General features: G+C 42.5%; 1 protein-coding gene across 5 annotated transcripts in view; it reads right to left on the minus strand.

Annotated features, from left to right (window-relative positions):
• The window catches only part of hyi (hydroxypyruvate isomerase), a 67,297-nt gene that overhangs the window by 10,977 nt on the left and 37,456 nt on the right, over window positions 1–18,864 (minus strand). For 2 of the 5 annotated variants that reach the window (XM_043698928.2, XM_087990509.1), the window contains exon 9: window positions 12,652–13,650. In XM_043698928.2, coding sequence (XP_043554863.1) covers window positions 13,565–13,650 — 86 coding nt within the window. In that variant the 3' untranslated portion in view covers window positions 12,652–13,564. Of the gene's footprint in view, window positions 1–12,651; window positions 13,651–18,864 lie in introns of those variants that run through there. The other 3 variants (XM_043698927.2, XM_043698929.2, XM_087990510.1) reach the window with 2 other exon arrangements.

Here is an 18,864-nt window from a genome sequence, read left to right on the forward strand (position 1 = left end):
AAATATTTACAGACTCAGTTTCCACCACCTTTCAGGAACATAATTCCAAAGATTCACAACCCTCAAGAGAAAAGAAATATAATCACCCATCTTTGTTTTAAATGGATGGCCCCTAATTGTTCATTTTCCCAGAAGAGGAAATATCCACTCTGTCAAATTTATTTAGTTAAAAATCACACAACACCCAGGTTATAGTCCAACAGGTTTAATTGGAAGCACACTAGCTTTCGGAGTGACACTCCTTCATCAGGTGATTGTGGAGGGCTCGATTGTAACACAGAATTTATAGCAAAAATTTAGTGTGATGTAACTGAAATTATACATTGAAAAATTGATTGTCTGTTAAGCCTTTCATCTGTTAGAATACAGTGATAGTTTCACTTCTTTCATGTGTAAATCACAAAACCTTTTTTTAAAAAGTTGCATTCTCGGGTTAACTGTTAACAATGGTGACAGCTAGACAATATGTTGAAGGTGTTGACCCTTCAGGAAAGATGTATTGGCCCTGGACCGGGTCGAGAGGAGGTCCTCGAGAATGGTCCCCAGAATGAAAGGCTTAGCATATGGTGAATGTTTGAGGACTCTGGGACTATACTCGATGGAATTTAGCAGGAAGTTGGGGGGAGTTCCAATTGAAACTTTCAGAGTACGGAATGCCTCGGACAGAGTGGATGTTGGGAAGATGTTTCCATTGGTAGGAGAGACAAGGACTCGAGGCCACAACCTCGAGTAAAGGGAAGACCCTTTAGAACAGAGTGTGGTGAATCTCTGGAATTCATTGCCACAGAGGATGTGGAGGCCGGGTCATTGAGTATATTTTTAAAAAAGATAGATAAGTTCTTGTTTGCTAAGGGGATCAAAGATTACAGGGAGAAAGCGGGAAAATGAGTTTGAGAAACCTATCAGCCATATTGAATGGTGGACCACACTCGATGGGCTGACTGACCTAATTTCTGCTTCTATGGTCTTATGGTCCTATGATGTTATAAGAGTCAAAGTTTGCTGTGTGTTTACTTGGAAATGCTTTCAACGAGACACATTCAATTCTTGCAGAAGCCAAAGATTAGCAGATCAAGGGCATTTTAATTCTGTTGATCTAGGTTGTATTTCAATGTAAATTTGGAAGTTAATGGACCTCGTGCTAATCCAAGTGGCACAGTTTATTTCTATTTACCCTGAATCATGTTAATTACTTTCTACGGCTCGATTACACACTTTCTACAAACTATTTTGTAAAAGGTCAGTGACTAATGTCCTTTTCACTCATTTTCTACCACAAAACACATCTTGGATGCATTTCAAATATATCAGGTATTTTAAAATAGAATAAATAGAATTCCTACAGTGTGGAAACAGGCCCTTTGGCCCTACAAGTGTACACTGACCCTCTGAAGGATATCCCACCCAAACCCATTCCTCTACATTACCCCCAACCTATACATCCCTGAACACAATGGGCAATTTAGCATGGTCAATTCACCTAACCTGCATATCTTTGGACTGTGGGAGGATACCCATGCAGATACTGGGAGAATGTGCAAACTCCATACAGACAGTTGCCCAAGGTGGACATGATCTATATTGACTTCAGTAAGGCATTCAACAAAGTAGATTGGTTAGAAAGGTTAGATCTCATGGAGTACATAGAGAACTAGCCATTTGGATACAGTACTGGCTTGAAGGTAGAAGACAAAGGGTGGTGGTGGAGGGTGACCTTTCAGATTGGAGGCCAATGAGCAGTGGTGTGCCACAAGGTTCAGTGCTGGGTTCACTGCCTTTTGTCATTTATATAAATGATGTGGATGGGAAAGTAGGAGGTATAGTAAGTAAAATTGCAAATGACACCAAATTGGAGGTTTAATGGACAGTGAAGGTTACCTCAGAGTACAACAAGATCTTGATTGGATGGGCCAATAGGCTGGGGGGTGGTAGATGGAGTTTAATTCAGATAAATTTGCGATGCCACATTTTGGAAAGGCAAATCAGAGCAGGACTTATACACTTAATGGTAAGGTCCTGGGGAGTGTTGCTGAACAAAGAGACCTTGGAGTGCAGGTTCATAGTTCCTTGAAAGTGGAGTTGCAGGTAGATAGGATAGTGAAGAAGGTTTTTGGTATGCTTTCCTTTATTGGTCAGAGTATTGAGTATGGAAGTTGGGAGGTCATGTTGCGGCTGTTCAGGACATTGGTTAGACCACTTTTGGAATACAATGTGCAATTCTGGTTTGTCTCCTGTCGGAAGGATGTTGTGAAACTTGAAAGGATTCAGAGAAGATTTACAAGGATGGTGCCAGGGTTGGAGGATTTGAGCTATAGGGAGAGGTTGAATGGGCTGGGGCTGTTTTCCCTGGAGCGTCGGAGGCTGAGGGGTGACCTTATTGAGGTTTATAAAATCATGAGGGGATGACTAGGATAATTAGACAAGGTCTTTTCCCTGGGGTGGGGGAGTCCAGAACTAGAGGCTATATGTTTAGGATAATAGGGGGAAAAGTTAAAAGGGACCTAAGGGGCAACCTTTTCACACTGAGGGTGGTGTGTGTATGGAATGAGAGGAAGTGGTGGAGGCTGGTACAATTGCAACACTTAAAAGGCATCTGGATGGGTATACTAATAGGAAAGGGTTAGAGAGATGTGGGCCAAGTGGTGGCAAATGGGACTAGATTAGATTAGGATATCTGGTTGACATGGATGAGTTGGACTGAAGGGTCTGTTTCTGTGCTGTACATCTCTAGGACTCTATGACTATCACTGCACCCCAAGGGCCCCTCTACACCTGACTGTGGGGAGTTAGGAGGTGAGTTACTCACTGCAGCGTTCCCAGCCTCTGACCTGATCTTAGAGTCATAGAGATGTACAGCATGGAAACAGACCCTTCGGTCCAACCCGTCCATGCCGACCAGATAGAACATAGAACAATACAGCGCAGAACAGGCCCTTCGGCCCTCGATGTTGCGCCGACCTGTGAACTATTCTCATCTCGTCCCCCTACACTATCCCAAAATATTCCATGTGCTTATATCAGGATAGTTTAAATCTCTCTAATGTGGCTTAGTTGACTACATTAGCAGCTAGGGCATTCCATGCCCTTACCACTCTCTGCATAAAGAACCTGCCTCTGACATCTGTCTTAAATCTATCACCCCTCAATTAGTAGTTATGCCTTCTCGTACAAGCTGACGTCATCATCCTAGGAAAAAGTCTTTCACTGTCTACCCTATCTAATCTTCTGATCATCTTGTATGTCTCTATCAAATCCCCCCTTAGCCTTCTTCTTTCCAATGAGATCAGACCCAAGTCTCTCAGCCTTTCCTCATAAGACCTTCCCTCCAGACCAGGCAACATCCTGGTAAACAGATATCCCAACCCAATCTAGTCCCACCTGCCAGCACTTGGCCCATATCCTTCTAAACCCTTCCTATTCATATACCCATCCAAATACCTCTTAAATGTTGCAATTGTACCAGCCTCTACCACTTCCTCTGGCAGCTCATTCCATACACGTACCACCCTCTGCGTGAAAAAGTTGCCCCTTAGGTCCCTTTTACATATTTCCCCTCTCACCCTAAACCTATGCCCTCTAGTTTGGACTCTCCCACCCCAAGGAAAAGACTTTGTCTATTTATCCTATCCATGCCCCTTATAATTTTGTAAACCTCTATAAGGTCAGCCCTCAGCCTCCGACGCTCCAGGGAAAACAGCCCCACCTTGTCCAGCCTCTCCCTGTAGCTCAAATCCTCCAACCCTGGCAACATCCTTGTAAATCTTTTCTGAACCCTTTGAAGTTCACATCTTTCCAATATGCAGGAGACCAGAATTGCACACAATATTCCAAAAGTGGCCTAACCGATGTCCTGTATGGCTGCAACATGACCTCCCAACTCCTGTACTCAATACTCTGACCAATAAAGGAAAGCATATCAAATGCCTTCTTCACTATCTTATCTACCTGCGACTCCACTTTCAAGGAGCTATGAACCTGCACTCCAAGGTCTCTTTGTTCAGCAACACTCCCTAGGACCTTACCATTAAGTGTATAAGTCCTGCTAAGATTTGCTTTCCCAAAATGCAGCACTTCACATTTATCTGAATTAAACTCCATCTGCCACTTCTCAGTCCATAGGCCCATCTGATCAAGACCCTGTTGTAATCTAAGGTAACCTTCTTCACTATTCACTACACCTCCAATTTTGGTGTCATTTGCAAACTTACTAACTGTACCTCTTATGCTCACATCCACATCATTTATGTAAATGACAAAAAGTAGTGGACCCAGCACCGATCCTTGTGACACTCCACTGGTCACAGGCCTCCAGTCTGAAAAACAACCCTCCACCACTTCTACTTCTACCTTTGACTTCTACCTTTGAGCCAGTTCTATATCCAAATGGCTAGTTCTCCCTGTATTCCGTGACATCTAACCTTGCTAACCAGTCTCCCATGGGGAACATTGTCGCGTGCCTTACTGAAGTCCATATAGATCACATCTACTGCTCTGCCCTCATCAATCCTCTTTGTTACTTCTTCAAAAAACTCCAAGTTTGTGAGACATGATTTCCCATGCACAAAGCCATGTTGACTATCCTTAATCAGTCCTTTCCTTTCCAAATACACATACATCCTGTCCCTCAGGATTCCCTCCAACAACTTGCTCACCACTGGCGTCAGGCTTACTGGTCTATAGTTCCCTGTCTTCTCCTTACCACCCTTCTTGAAGAGTGGCACCACGTTAGCCAACCTCCAGTCTTCCAGCACCTCACCTGTGACTATCTTGTAGTCACTGTATTTGTATGGCTAGTACAGTTTGCCTTCTGGTCAATGGTTTATCCGTTCATCTCCAGCCTATTCTTCAAAACTTACATTCTTTTCCCTGCCTAACCAACCCTGCCCAAGACTTGCTTCTACTAAAGTTCTTTTCTCAGTGATTTGCATTTTACACTCAAGATAAAGCTAATTGTCATAGTTACACATGAACCCTCCACACAAGAAAAATATTGTTGCTTTTCATTCTTTAATAAATGCCAGTGAAATGAATGGGCTATACTCCCCAGAGTTCTATGTGAACAGTTCCTGCAGCTACTCTTCCAGTTCAAGAAAACTCCCCATTTTTCCAATTAAGTTTTGGGTGATTAAAATCTCTCCTAATCAACACTTTCTCCATTTTTTAAAACTTGAATAATTCTATTTCAATTTAAGCTCCTTGCTCTGCTAATATATAATGATCCCAAATTATTAACTTCTTTCTCTTGATATTACACGCTTCAACCAACTGACAGTCTGCCTCCCGTCATCTGCAGCTCATATGTCCCTCTTGATTAGTGTCAGGTCCTCTTAGCAACATTGTTCTTTTAAAAAAATTTTTTTCAGTCTTTTATGAATCCCACCGTATAAAGCTCATCCTCATCCTTGGACTTTAACTATATTTTTGGTAAGCCGATTGCATTTACTTCCTTTTGTCTATAGCTTTCAATTATATCTTGTATGTTACTGTAGCATGATCTTGCAAAAGGAGTTGAAAGGTGAGCAGTTGGGTCAGGGAGAGAGATGGCAGAAAGCAGCAGGATTGGGGATCTAATTTTACAAAACGGTTTCGTTACCAGAAATCAAACTTTCTTTAATGGGGTACTTGGAAGTGCGGCTGCTTACATGTTTTAATGACCGTCCGGTTTTATAGGACATAGGGACTGAAGTTAAACTTCAGCCCAATGCTGTTCTCATATCCTGTTACTACACATACAAGCCAGTAAAACCAGAAAATGAAGTGGAAAGTGAAATGAGCTTCTATTTCGCATGGCCTCAAGAGCACAAGGCAGACATCCAAGTGCAAAAGTGCAGAAAGAAATTGGCAGTAAACTTTGTGACTGGGCTCCCTCTTTCCTTCGATTGGCAGAATTCAAGAAGGAATCTCATTCAAGCAAACTGTCTTATTTTCTGCCCATGCCCCCACCTTCCTCTACAGTGGGGTGATTCTTTGAATGAGAAACTGTTTGCTGGGAGTTATAGAGTCATAGTGTTGTACAGCACGAAAACAGACCCTTCGGTCCAACTCACCCATGCCGACCAGATATCCTAATCTAATCTAGTCCCATTTGCCAGCACTTGGCTCATGTCCCCCTAAACCCTTCCTATTCATATACCCATCCAGATTGTATGTTTGCAGATGACACCAAAATTGGAGATGTAGTGGACAGTGAAGAAGGTTACTTCATAGTACAATGGGATCTTGATCAGATGGGCGAATGAGTGGCAGATGGAGTTTAATTTAGATAAATATGAGGTGCTGCATTTTGGAAAGGGAAATCAGGGCAGGATTTACTTATACACTTGACGATAAGGTGGGGAGTGTTGCTGAACAAAGAGGCCTTGGAGTGCAGGTTCATAGTTCCTTGAAAGTAGAATCACAGGTAGATAGGGTAGTGAAGACGGTGTTTGGTATGCTTGCCTTTATTGGTCAGTGCATTGAGTACAGGAGTTGCAAGGTCATGTTGCAGCTGTACAGGACATCGGTAGGCTACTTTTGGAATACTGTCTGCAATTCTGGTCTCCCTGCTAGAGGAAGGATTCAAAGTCATGAGAAGATTTGTAGCTCGGGTGCTCGTTGTTGTGGTTCTGTTCGCCGATCTGGGAATTTGTGTTGCAGACGTTTCGTCCCCTGTCTAGGTGACATCCTCAGCACTTGGGAGCCTCCTGTGAAGCGCTTCTGTGATCTTTCCACTACAAATGCCGGAGGAAAGATCACAGAAATGCTTCACAGGAGGCTCCCAAGCACTGAGGATGTCACCTAGACAGGGGATGAAATGTCTGCAACACAAATTCCCAGCTTGGCGAACAGAACCACAACATAGAGGAAGGATATTGTGAAGCTTGAAAGGGTTCAGAAAAAATTTACAAGGATGTTGCCAGGGTTAGAGTGTTTGAGCTATTGGGAGGCTATAGCTGGATATGCTGGGGTGGTTTTCCCTAGAGTGTCAGAGGCTGAGGGGTGATCTTATAGCGGTTTATAAAATCATTGGGACATGGATAGGATAAATAGACAAGGTACGTTCCCCAGGATGGAGGAGGCATTGTTTTAAGATGAGGAGTTGTGTTAATGCAGATTATTCTGAAGTTGGGGGTCACAGCAGCAAATACTGTGGGAGGAAGCTTGGGTAATACGGTACATTATTACTGTCCTGTATAGGCACTTGTATAAAAATACTGCTGAGAGTTAATGCTTAATACTCTTACACTCAGCAGCTTTTCTCTCAAAGGACCAAATATTATCAACTCCTGACACATTTGGTAACTCACAGAGTGATGTGTCTTGTGAGCTGTCATTGAATTAGACATTTCTTATACTTAGCTGCCAGTTGTGTGGATTTAGTTCTGTGTATCTGTGAACCTAACAGCTCCCTGTTGATACTTGCTTTTTTATGAATTTCACTGATTATTTTTCACCGAACGTCATCTTGTTTTTATCTGTAGATTCCCTTTCTCACAGCACTGTGGGTTAAATTAAATTTATGTTATGATCTGTAATCCCAGTAGCAATGTCATGATCTGAGCAAATAGATTCACAGGACAATAATATTGAGGTTGGGTTCACCTGAAAGGGTTTCAAAAATAAACCAGAAACATTGACTTAAAATAGCTTCAGGTATCACCTGATCATGCTAGTGGTGAAGTTTCACAAAATAGATGTAGATTAGAAAAGACCCATCTGAGAACCACCTGAACGAGCAGTGCTCAGAAAGCTGGTGTTTCTAATTAAACCTGTTGGACTATAACCTAGTGCTGTGTGATTTTTAACCATCTGAGGTAAAATTAACATTTTATACAAAGGCAATTAAAATTGTGAACACACCCCTGGGTATGAGAACATGCCCACCTCCTATACACCATCATAAAAATCACCACTCAGAATTGTGAAGACCGAGAAACACAACTACACCAACAGACAGAATATACAACTTTTATTTCAATAGAGCAAGGCAGATGCTTCTTTTCACTGCAAAAAGTGAAATGTCTGCAAAAGTCTTCCTGTCTCCAAAAGAAAAAAGCACCTGGGGACAATATTGATTGGAAATAAACATCAGACCAGTAAAGCCTGAAGGAGTAACAACAAGATTCATTACTGTCGATAGTGCAAGACAATACCCAACTGTGGTCTCAGGCTAACACCTCAAGGACATCCTAAGGTCTGTAATTTACATATCTCCTTACGTTATACTGAATATAATCGCCTTTTCAACTTTGCACCCTGTCTATGTGAGAGTTAACATGATTTTGCAGAGGTTGTATGCTTATTTTTCAAGAGGTTAGCAGGATAATAAAATTGCTCATTTTTTCACTCAAGAAGATCTTGTCATTGGCTCAATATTGTATTTGGTTGGAACTGTTAAGTAAATTTTAACTGGGGAAAGATATAACCATGTGCTTAAAAAAAACTTCAGTTTTTGTTGTGGTCAACCACGGAAGTTGTGAAGAGCTGATTCACCCCTCCTTATCTCATCATAACCCCGCCCCGGTATCCTCTGGTTCTCTTCCCAGCTGATTCATTACGGGGGGGGGGGGGGACCGGAAAAGCTCCGGTTTATCAGAATGTTAATGTTCAATTTATTCAGTTTGCTCCTTACAAAGAATGGAACGTTGTTGTCGGAATGCCTTTGTGTGTTTGAATCCCTGTCACCATTCAGTACACCCTCAAGCAATAAATAATCGCAAAGTAAGTTCCATGCAAATAACCTCCACAACATGCTGTAGCCCTAATGTAAAAGGAGTAACTAATACTATATCAGGGAGGACTTCAATTTTTCATAGCAGTCTGTTTGTTTGGGTAAAACTGATGATTGCTAGAAAGTGGCAAACAGCATGGGAGTAGGCTTGAGTTACATTTTGCTTCCTGAGTTGTATTGGAATGATGACCCACTATACAGAAAATGTATACAGTCATCATTGTACCCTTTTACCGTGAATTTAATGCTCTCCCTCAGTGTTGGTTGAACCATTCTTATGTATTAGACCATACACTGCTATCATAGCAAGGACATCAACTTAAATTCTATAAAATATTCCAACAAACACCAAAAAAGATGCCAAATCAAAGAATTTGATATAATCAAAGATAATCAGATCTTCCCACTGTTTAGTCTTAAAGTCAATTTATACAGTGTTTACATTTTTTAAATAATGTGACAATCCTCTAAGTCATTGGATAATGATAGCTTTCAGGAGCAGATTTTCTCAACTCAAAGGAAATCACCCTAGTTTTAACTTGATACGTACATAGGACAGCAGAAATGGTGCAAAACAAAGAGAAAATACTTTAAATTATTCCATTCAGTAAACAGAAATATTCCCTCAGACGAATGACTACAAATTTGGACGAGCCTGTCATTGTGTTTATTTTATAATGAGGCTCATAGAACTGGTGACAGTTAAGCCAGCTGGATTGAAAAGTGACTTGGCAACAAGAAGGCATAGGCGGTGATAAACAAAAATAAAAATCACTGCCTCAATGTCAGTGAGCAACAGCATGGCACACAGATCTGTGTCAGCTCCCTACTGTTTACAGGATTCATAAATAACCTGCAGCAATATACTTACGTCAACTGTGATGATGATTTCAAGCTAAGTGGATAGGTAATAAACCTAAGATAGATAAACAACATTCAGAGGCCCAAACCAATTAAGCATACTAGGTCCAAGATGTGTAGATGGATTTCAGTGCAGTGAAACATTATTGTTAAAGAAACTGCGCAGATAGATAATGAAGAATTGCTATTTGCAGAATAAACCCGGACCAAAGACAGCAAGACTAAACTGTCTTTGGGCCACTCAAAAGAAACAGTTCTTGTCTTGCGATAAAAATTGGATACGAAATGTTTCTGGGTGTGTTTACCAATCATTTTGTTTTCACTATGAAGTTGTTGAAAGTTGTTTTTAAGTTGAGATTGTCATGAATAAGACCAGCATTTATTGCTTATCCCTAATTGCACTTGGGACAAAACTAATCAAATCCTGAATCCTGCCTGGTGACAATTAGAATTTATTCTAAACTTGTAGCAACCAGTCTCGTTGATGAGATCTTGTTTTGGTCAGACTTTCCAAAGCGTTGTTGTTATTTTAGAAGTGTCAGAGTACAGCAACATGGACTGATTCTGAGATTGAGGGTTCTAAATTACGAAGAAAGATATCTCAAACTTACAGGAGGAAAGGGAGATGGGGAACAGGAATGATTTACATCTTTAAAATGTTGAGACATGTCAGTCATGCAGAGAAAGCAAGTTGTTGGAAAGAAACTGGAACATGCACAGCTTTAAAGATTAAGTAAACCCTGTGTAAGTGCAGGTATCAGTCGGAATGTCTTGATGATTATTCAGTAGTGGCAATATGAAACAGACTACCAACAACAAGAATTAAGGTTGAAAATATACATTCCTCTAAAACAGAATTGGGAAGCAGCCGGTTGGGAATGTTGGTGTAATGATTAACTTGTCAGGTATAGATTTCTTGTGCTGTTGGGATGGGCATGGACAACAAAGGTGTTTCAACAATGATGAAAAATGTACCATTACGTCCAAGTAGACAGGGTGGTAAAGAAGGTGTTTGGAGCACTTGCCTTCGTTGCTCAGACTATTGGGTATAGGAGTTGGGATGTCATGTGTAGTTGCACAGGACGTTGGTGAGGCCACTTTTGGAGTACTGATTATAATTATGGTCACCCTTCTATAAAAAGGAAATTATTAAATAGGAGAGGGTGTGGAGAAGATTTACAAGGATGTTCTCAGGACTGGATTTGGAGATGCCGGTGTTGGACTGGGGTGTACAAAGTTTAAAAATCACACAACAACAGGTTATAGTCCAACAGGTTTAATTGGAAGCACACTAGCTTTCGGAGCGACACTCCTTCATCAGGTGGTTGTGGAGGACACAATTGTAAGACACAGAATTTATTGCAAAAGTTTACAATGTGATGGAGCTGAAATTATACATTGAAAAATACCTTGATTGTTTGTTGAGTCTTTCATCTGTTCGAATACCATGATAGTTTCACTTCTTTCAAGTGTAAATCACAAAACATTTTTTTAAAGTTACATTCTCAGGTTAATTGTAACAATTGGTGCTAGCCAGATAATATGCTGAAGGTGTTAGCCCCCCTGTGTTCTCTGTCTGTGCCATAATGTTTAGAATGATTCTAATCTAACCTACGCGTACACCGGATCTGTTCAGATGAGGAGGAAAGTGACGGACACCTGGAAGTACTCAGGGATGCCTTCATAAGAACGGGGTACGATGCTCAACTCATCGACCGCCAGTTCCGACATGCCACAGCAAGAAACCGTAATGACCTCCTCAGGAGACAGACACGTGCTGCAACTGACAGGGTACCCTTTGTTGTTCAGTATTTCCCAGGAGCTGAAAACCTACGCCATGTTCTTCGCAGCCTGCAACACATTATCAATGACGATAAGCATCTCACCAAGACCTTCCCCACACCTCCACTGCTCGCCTTTAAACAACTGCTTAACCTCATACGAATCATTGTTCGTAGCAAACTGCCCGGCTCTCAGGATAACTCCATACAACCCTGTCACGGTGGACGCTGCAAAACGTGTCAGATTGTGGACATGGATACCACCATTACACGTGGGAACACCTCCCACCTTGTATGTGGCAAGGACTCATGTGACTCAGCCAACATTGTCTTTCTTATACATTGCAGGCAAGGATGCCCGAAGGCATGGTACATTGGGGAAACCGAGCAAAGGTTATGGCAACGGATGAATGGGCACCACACAACAATCAACAGACAGGAGTGTTCCCTCCCAGTTGGGGAACACTTCAGTGGTCCAGCACATTCGACCTCGGACCTTCGGGTGACCATCCTCCAAGGTGGACTTTGGGACAGGCAGCAGCGAAAAGTGGCCGAGCAGAGGATGATAGCTAAGTTCGGTACCCATAGGGAGGGCCTCAACCGGGACGTTGGGTTCAGGTCACACTACAGGTGACCACCATTGCACTATACACACACAGATACTCCTGCACTATACACAGACAGATACACATACACATACATACATACACACACACACACCCACTCACAGACACACACTTCCACACGCATCCTCTCACAGACTTAGACCACTCTACACTCTCACACACATATACACTCTCTCTCACAGACACTCACAACCCCCAACCCAGACACACACACACACCCCTACAGACGCACAGGCTCCCACACTCTCACATGCACCCCCTCACAGACTTAAGACACTCTACACTCACATACACACACATATACACTCTCTCTCACACTCACAACCCCCCAACCCAGACAGAAAAACATACAGACACACACACACAAACCCACATGCACACATACACATATACGTTTGTGGAGTGAATTTGTACTTGCAGAGTTACATTGTACTTTGCTCAAAAACTGCATGAATCCATGTAAGACTCTGTTAACTCACTTTTTAGATGAGAATCAGTCTAAACATTACGGCACAGACAGAAAACACAGGGGGCTAACACCTTCAGCATATTATCTGGCTAACACCAATTGTTAAAGTTAACCTGAGAATGTAACTTTAAAAAAACATTTTGTGATTTACATTTGAAAGAAGTGAAACTATCATGGTATTCGAACAGATGAAAGACTCAACGAACAATCAAGGTATTTTTCAATGTATAATTTCAACTCCATCACACTGTAAACTTTTGCAATAAATTCTGTGTCTTACAATTGTGTTCTCCACAACCACCTGATAAAGGAGCGTTGCTCCGAAAGCTAGAGCTTCCAATTAAAGCTGTTGGACTATAACCTGGTGTTGTGTGATTTTTAACTCAGGACTGGAGGGTTTGAATTATATGAAAAGGCTGGGATTTTGACTGGAGCGAAACGAAGTTGAGGGTGACCTTTATGGAGATTTATAAAACCATGAGGAGCATGGATAATGTGAGTAGCATAGGTCTCTTCTCTAGGGTAGGGGAGTTCAAAACTAGAAGGCAGAATTTTAGGGGGAGAGGAGAAAGATTTAAAAGGGACCTGAGGGGCAACCTGTTCACGCAGGGTATTTGTATATGTGGAATGGACTGCCAGAGGAAGTGATAAATACAGATACAGTTACAACATTTAAGACATTTGGACAGGTACATAAATAAGGAAGATTTAGAGGGATATTGGCCAAATGCAGACAAGTGAGATTAGTTTTGTTTGGGAAACTTGGTCAGCATGGATGAGTTGGACAGAAGTATCTTTTCTGTGCTGCTTGATTCTATGAGATGAGGAGGCCAACTGACTAGTTCAGACTTTGGTTTTATTTTCTTTAGCGATCGATCAATCTTTCTGAGGAAACCTTGCTGAGGAGGCTGAGTGACTGAGCTGGATTGTACATGATTTGAGTTTGACATGTTTAGTTCCACACTTCCAAGCTCTGAAAATTGCTTCATGAATAGTTACTCAAAGGATCATCCTGTTATCAGTCAGACACTTAGTGTGAATTACAATCTGATTTCATAGAAATTAAACTGTTGTTACTCAAGGGGAAGATTTGGCAGAATACACTTCCTCTCCAGTGTTAACATTCAGTTGGAAGAGGCAGCTTGTTGGTGTCCTGGCTGGTCCAATAGCTCTTCAACCATCCAAGACCATTGAACGTGCTGCCTGTTTAATTACAAAAAGAGAAACCAATTAAACTCAGACTTTAAGAAATGATTGTTGTCATTCGAGCTCATGCTGTTTTACCTCTGGAGCTGCCTGCATGATTTTATTGTTATGGGAGTATTCATCTTATACTTTAAAAGATGCACAAAAGTAAATAACTCAAGAAATGAGCTTTCCTTTTAATAGATTGTTAAGTTGTTCCAGAACAAGCTTTTTTTTTCCTTTCTGCTAACATACACACTGCAACAGATTTTTTAGTATCTTGCAAATTCTTCAAACAGTTGAAAAACATGGATTTATTATAAAAAGACAGATTCAACACTGTAATGAGGTCAGAAGCTCAGTGGTCCCAGAGGAACCCCAAAAACAGCATCAGTGAGAAGGTTATTACTTTGCAAGTGCCACTTGATAACACTTCAATCACTTCACTGATGGTCAAGAGTAACTGGGCTAATTTGGACATCTGAGACAGGCCTGGCTGATTTTCCACATGGTCAGGTAGATGCTAATTTTGTAGTTGTACTGGATCAGCCTGGCTGGGGATTCCAGATCACTGATATTGCTGGAATGTGGGCTTTGCAGTATCTAGTGCTTTGAGCCATTTCTTGATTCATGTGGCATGAATGGACGCTGTGAATATAAGACGTTCACAAGGGTATCAAGGAGGAATTCCGAAAAAGAAATGGTCAAAAGGTGGAATTTGTTTCCAAAGGCAGTAGCTGAATAGAATAGAACATGAGGACAGAAGGAAGAAGCTGTGATTGTTAATCCATTCAGCACATCTGGCTGGAGGTGAATGCAAATGCTTCAGCCTTGCGTTTTTCACTTAAGGTGCTGGTTTTCTCATCATTCGGGATGGGGAGATGTGTGGACTCATCATTCCTGTTGAGTCTGCCTAATATATATGATTAAATATGACAGGACTGCAGAGCTTAGATCTTGTTTAGTGATTGTGGGATTGCTTAGACCTCTCCATCACAAGCTGCTTCCACACACATATAGTCATGTTTTATAACGTAACCAGGGTGACATGTCATTGTTAGATATGCCTGGTGCTGCTCCCAGCATGCCCCCCTACACTCTCCATTGATCTCTGGGTTTGATGAAATGGTAGAGTGGGGGATATGCTGGACCATGAGGTTGCAGATTGTCATCAAATACAATTCTGTTGCTGATAATGACCCACACCACCTCCAAGGTGCCCAGTCTGTGTTGTTACATCTGTCCCATCTAGCATATTTGTCATGCCACACAACCCAATGCAAGGTATTTCTAAGGTGAAAGCAGAACATTGTCACCACATTTTGAACAGAGCAGCGAGGAGAGAGGGTGGAGAGAAGCCAGGGCTGCCAGGTAAGTCAGTTTTTTCCCAATTAAAAAGGGACTTTCCTTGAGAGTCGGGCGTCCATTTTGAACAGAGTGGCGAGAAGAGAGGGTGGAGAGAAACAAGGGCTGCTGGGAAATTTTTCAGTGGGTGAGATCTAAAGTGAGATTGGTTAAAATGAGTCAGTTTTAATGTAAGGAGTGTCAGAAATAAGAGCGATGAACTTAGAGCATGGATCAGTACTTGGGACTATCATGTCGTGGCCATAACGGAGACATGGGTTTCACAGGGGCAGGAATGGTTGCAAGATGTTCCAGGGTTTAGAACGTTTAAAAAGAACAGGGAGGGTGGAAAAAGAGGAGGGGATGTAGCATTGTTAATCAGAGAGTGCATCACAGCTACAGAAACAAAGGTTTTGAGGAAGGTTTGTCCACTGAGTCAGTTTGGGTGGAAGTTAGGAACAGCAAGGGAGCAGCCACCTCATTGGGGGTTTCTCCAGACCCCCTAATCGCAGTAGGGAGATTGAAGAACTCATAGGCCGGCAGATTTTGGAAAAATGCAGATCTAGCAGGGTTGTTGTTATGGGTGACTTCAACTTTCCCAATATCGACTGGAACCTCCTTAGTGAAGGTGGTTTGGATGGAGCTGTTTTTGTCAGGTGTGTTCAGGAGGGTTTCCTTACTCAGTATGTAGACAAACCGACAAGGGGAGAGACCATTTTGGATTTGGTGCTCAGCAACGAGCCAGGACAGGTGTCAGATCTCGCAGTGGGAGAGCACTTCGGTGAAAGTGATCACAACTGTCTCACATTTACCATAGCCACGGAGAGAGAAAGGAGCAGTTACCAAGGGAAGATATTTAACTGGGGAAAAGGAAACTATGACGCTATCAGACAGGAGTTGGGAAGTACAGATTGGGAGCAATTGTGGAGACTGCTTAAGGAGCAGTTAGTGCGAGTGATGCACAAATTTGCTCCTCTGAGCCTGATAAGAAGGGGTAAAATTAAGGAGCCTTGGATGACGAGAACAGAGAAGCTTCTCATCAAAAGGAAGAAGGAAGCTTACATAAGGTGGAGGAAGCAAGGATCTAGCACAGCTTTAGAGGATTCCTGGCTTGCTAGAAAGGGGCTCAGAAATGGACTGAGGAGAGCCCGGAGAGGACACAAGTAAAAGGCTTGGTAAGAAGGATTAGGAAGCACCCAAAGTCATTTTACTCATACGTGAGGAATAAGAGAACGATCAGGGAGAAGATAGGGTCAATCAGGGATAGCGTAGGGAACTTGTGCGTGGAGTCTGAGCAGATAGGGGATGCCCTAAATGAGTTTTTGCTTCAGTTTTCACTAAGGAAAGGAACTTGTTGTGAACGAGAACTTTGAGGAGCTGGGATACAGGCTTGAACAGATCAAGATTGGTGAAGTTGATGTACTGTAAGTCTTGGCAAACATTAAGATTGATAAGTCCCCAGGGCTAGACCAGATTTATCCCAGACTGCTACAGGAAGCGAAAAATGAGGTTGCTAAGCAGCTGGAGAAGATCTTTGCTTCCTCACTCTCCATGAGAGTCGTACCAGAGGATTGGAAGGAGGCGAATGTTGTTCCTCTTTTCAAGAAGGGGAATGGGGAAATCCCTGACAATTACAGACCAGTCAGTCTTACGTCTGTGGTCAGCAAGTTTTGGAAAGAATTCTGAGGGATAGGATTTATGACTATTTGGAAAAGCATAGCGTGATTAAAATCAGTCAGCATGGCTTTGTGAGCGGCAGGTCATGTCTAACTAATCTTATTGAGTTCTTTGAGGAGGTGACAAGACAGGTCGACCAAGGTTGAGCAGTGGATGTGGTGTATACGGACTTCAGCAAAGCATTTGATAAGGTTCCCCATGGTACGCTCATTCATAAAGTCAGGAGATATGGGATACAGGGAGATTTGGCTATCTGGATTCAGAATTGGCTGGCTGACAGAAGGCAGAGAATGGTTGTAGATGGAAAGTATTCTGTCTGGAGGTCAGTATTGAGTGGGGTCCCGCAGGGATCTGTTCTTGGACCTCTGCTCTTTGTAGTTTTTATAAATGACTTGGATGAGGAGGTTGAGGGGTGGGTTAATAAATTTGTAGATGACACAAAGGTCGGAGGTGCCATTGATAGTATCGAGGGCTATTGCAGGCTCCAGCGTGACATAGACAGGATGCAGAGCTGGGCTGAAAAATGGCAGATGGAGTTCGACCTGGGTAAATGCAAAGTGATGCATTTTGGAAGGTCGAACTTGAATGCTGAATATAGGATTAAAGACAGGGTTCTTGGCAGTGTTGAGGAACAGAGGGATCTGGTTGTTCAAGTATTTAGATCTCTCAAAGTTGCCATCTAAGTAGATAGGTTTGTTAAGAAAGCATATGGCGTTCTGGCTTTCATTAACAGCAGATTGAATTTAAGAACAGCAAGGTTTTGCTACAGCTCTACAAGTCCCTGGTGAGACCACACTTGGAATATTGCGTCCAGTTCTGGTCGCCCTACTAAAAGAAAGATACAGAGGCTTTGGAGAGGGTGCAAAGAAGGTTTACCAGGATGCTGCATGGACTGGAGGGCTTGCCTTATGAAGAGAGGTTGACTAAGTTCGGACTTTTCTCTCGAGAGAGAGAGAGAAGGAGGGAGAGAGATGACTTAATCGAGGTATACAAGGTAATGAGAGCATGGATAGAGTCAATAGCCAGAGACCTTTCCCCAGGGCAGGACTGACTGGCACAAGGGGTCATAATTTTAAGATATTAGGAGGAAGGCATAGAGGAGATGTAGAGGCAGGTTCTTTACGCAGAGAGTTGTGAATGCATGGAATGCGTTGCCAGCGGTGGTGGTGGAAGCAGTCATTAGGGACATTTAAGCAACTGCTGGACATGCACATGGACAGCAGTGAATTGAGGGGTGCGTAGGTTAGGTTATTTTACTTTAGATTAGGAATAATCCTCTGCACAACATTGTGGGCTGAAGGGCCTGTTCCGTGATGTACTTTTCTATGCTCTATGCTCTCCAAGAACTTTGAGCAGTCACTCTGACAGATACTGTCATAGACGAAAGCATCTTTTAACAGGTGGATTGGTGAAAATGAGGTCAAATATATTTCCCTCTAGTTGGTTCCCGCACCATTTCCCTCAGACCCAGTTAAGTAGCAATGTCCTTTAGTATTTGGAGAACTCAGTTGGTAATGGGCTACCAAGCCTCTCTTTGTGACGGAATTGAAGTCCCCCAAAGAGGGCACATTCTGTGCCCTGTCCATCTTGACTGTTTCATTAGCTGAGGTAGGGGCAATATGTGGTGGTCAGTAACAGGCTTCCTTGCCAATGTTTGACATGATGCCATGAGACTTTATGAGGTCCAGGGTCAAGGTTGAGGACTCCCAGGGTGACCATTAACCAATGCCACCACCTGGATCTGCTGGGTCTGGGGCATGTCAGGCCCTTGCTTGACTACTCTATGGGACAGCTTTTCCAATCTTGGCACCAGGTGCCAAATCTTGGTAAGGGCTTCCCCAGAATGCAGTGGACACCAGATCAATGGACTTACTCGAGTCTGAGTTAGAATTTTGGTGGACAATGTGATAAGGGTCACATTGAGAATACAGGAAAGTGAAACCGAGATCAGATGTAATCTTACTGAATAGTAGAACAGGCTTTGAGGGGCTGAATGGCCTACACTTTCTCTGAATCCTACAGTTTCAGGAATTGAAGTGTTCAGCAGTGTCCCCTCCGATATAATGTTCAATATATAAAAATTACTTGGACATCACTGCTCAGGGCACAAGTTTGCAAATGACATGAAACTCAGAAATGTAGTGAGCAATGAGGAGGACAGAAACAGACTTCAGGAAGACTTAGATAGACCAGTGAAATGGAAAGATACAT

This window comes from Chiloscyllium plagiosum, unplaced genomic scaffold (assembly GCF_037043375.1).
Source record: "Chiloscyllium plagiosum isolate Xiang-an unplaced genomic scaffold, Cpla_swu_hap1 HiC_scaffold_9, whole genome shotgun sequence".
Classification (NCBI taxonomy): domain Eukaryota; kingdom Metazoa; phylum Chordata; class Chondrichthyes; order Orectolobiformes; family Hemiscylliidae; genus Chiloscyllium; species Chiloscyllium plagiosum.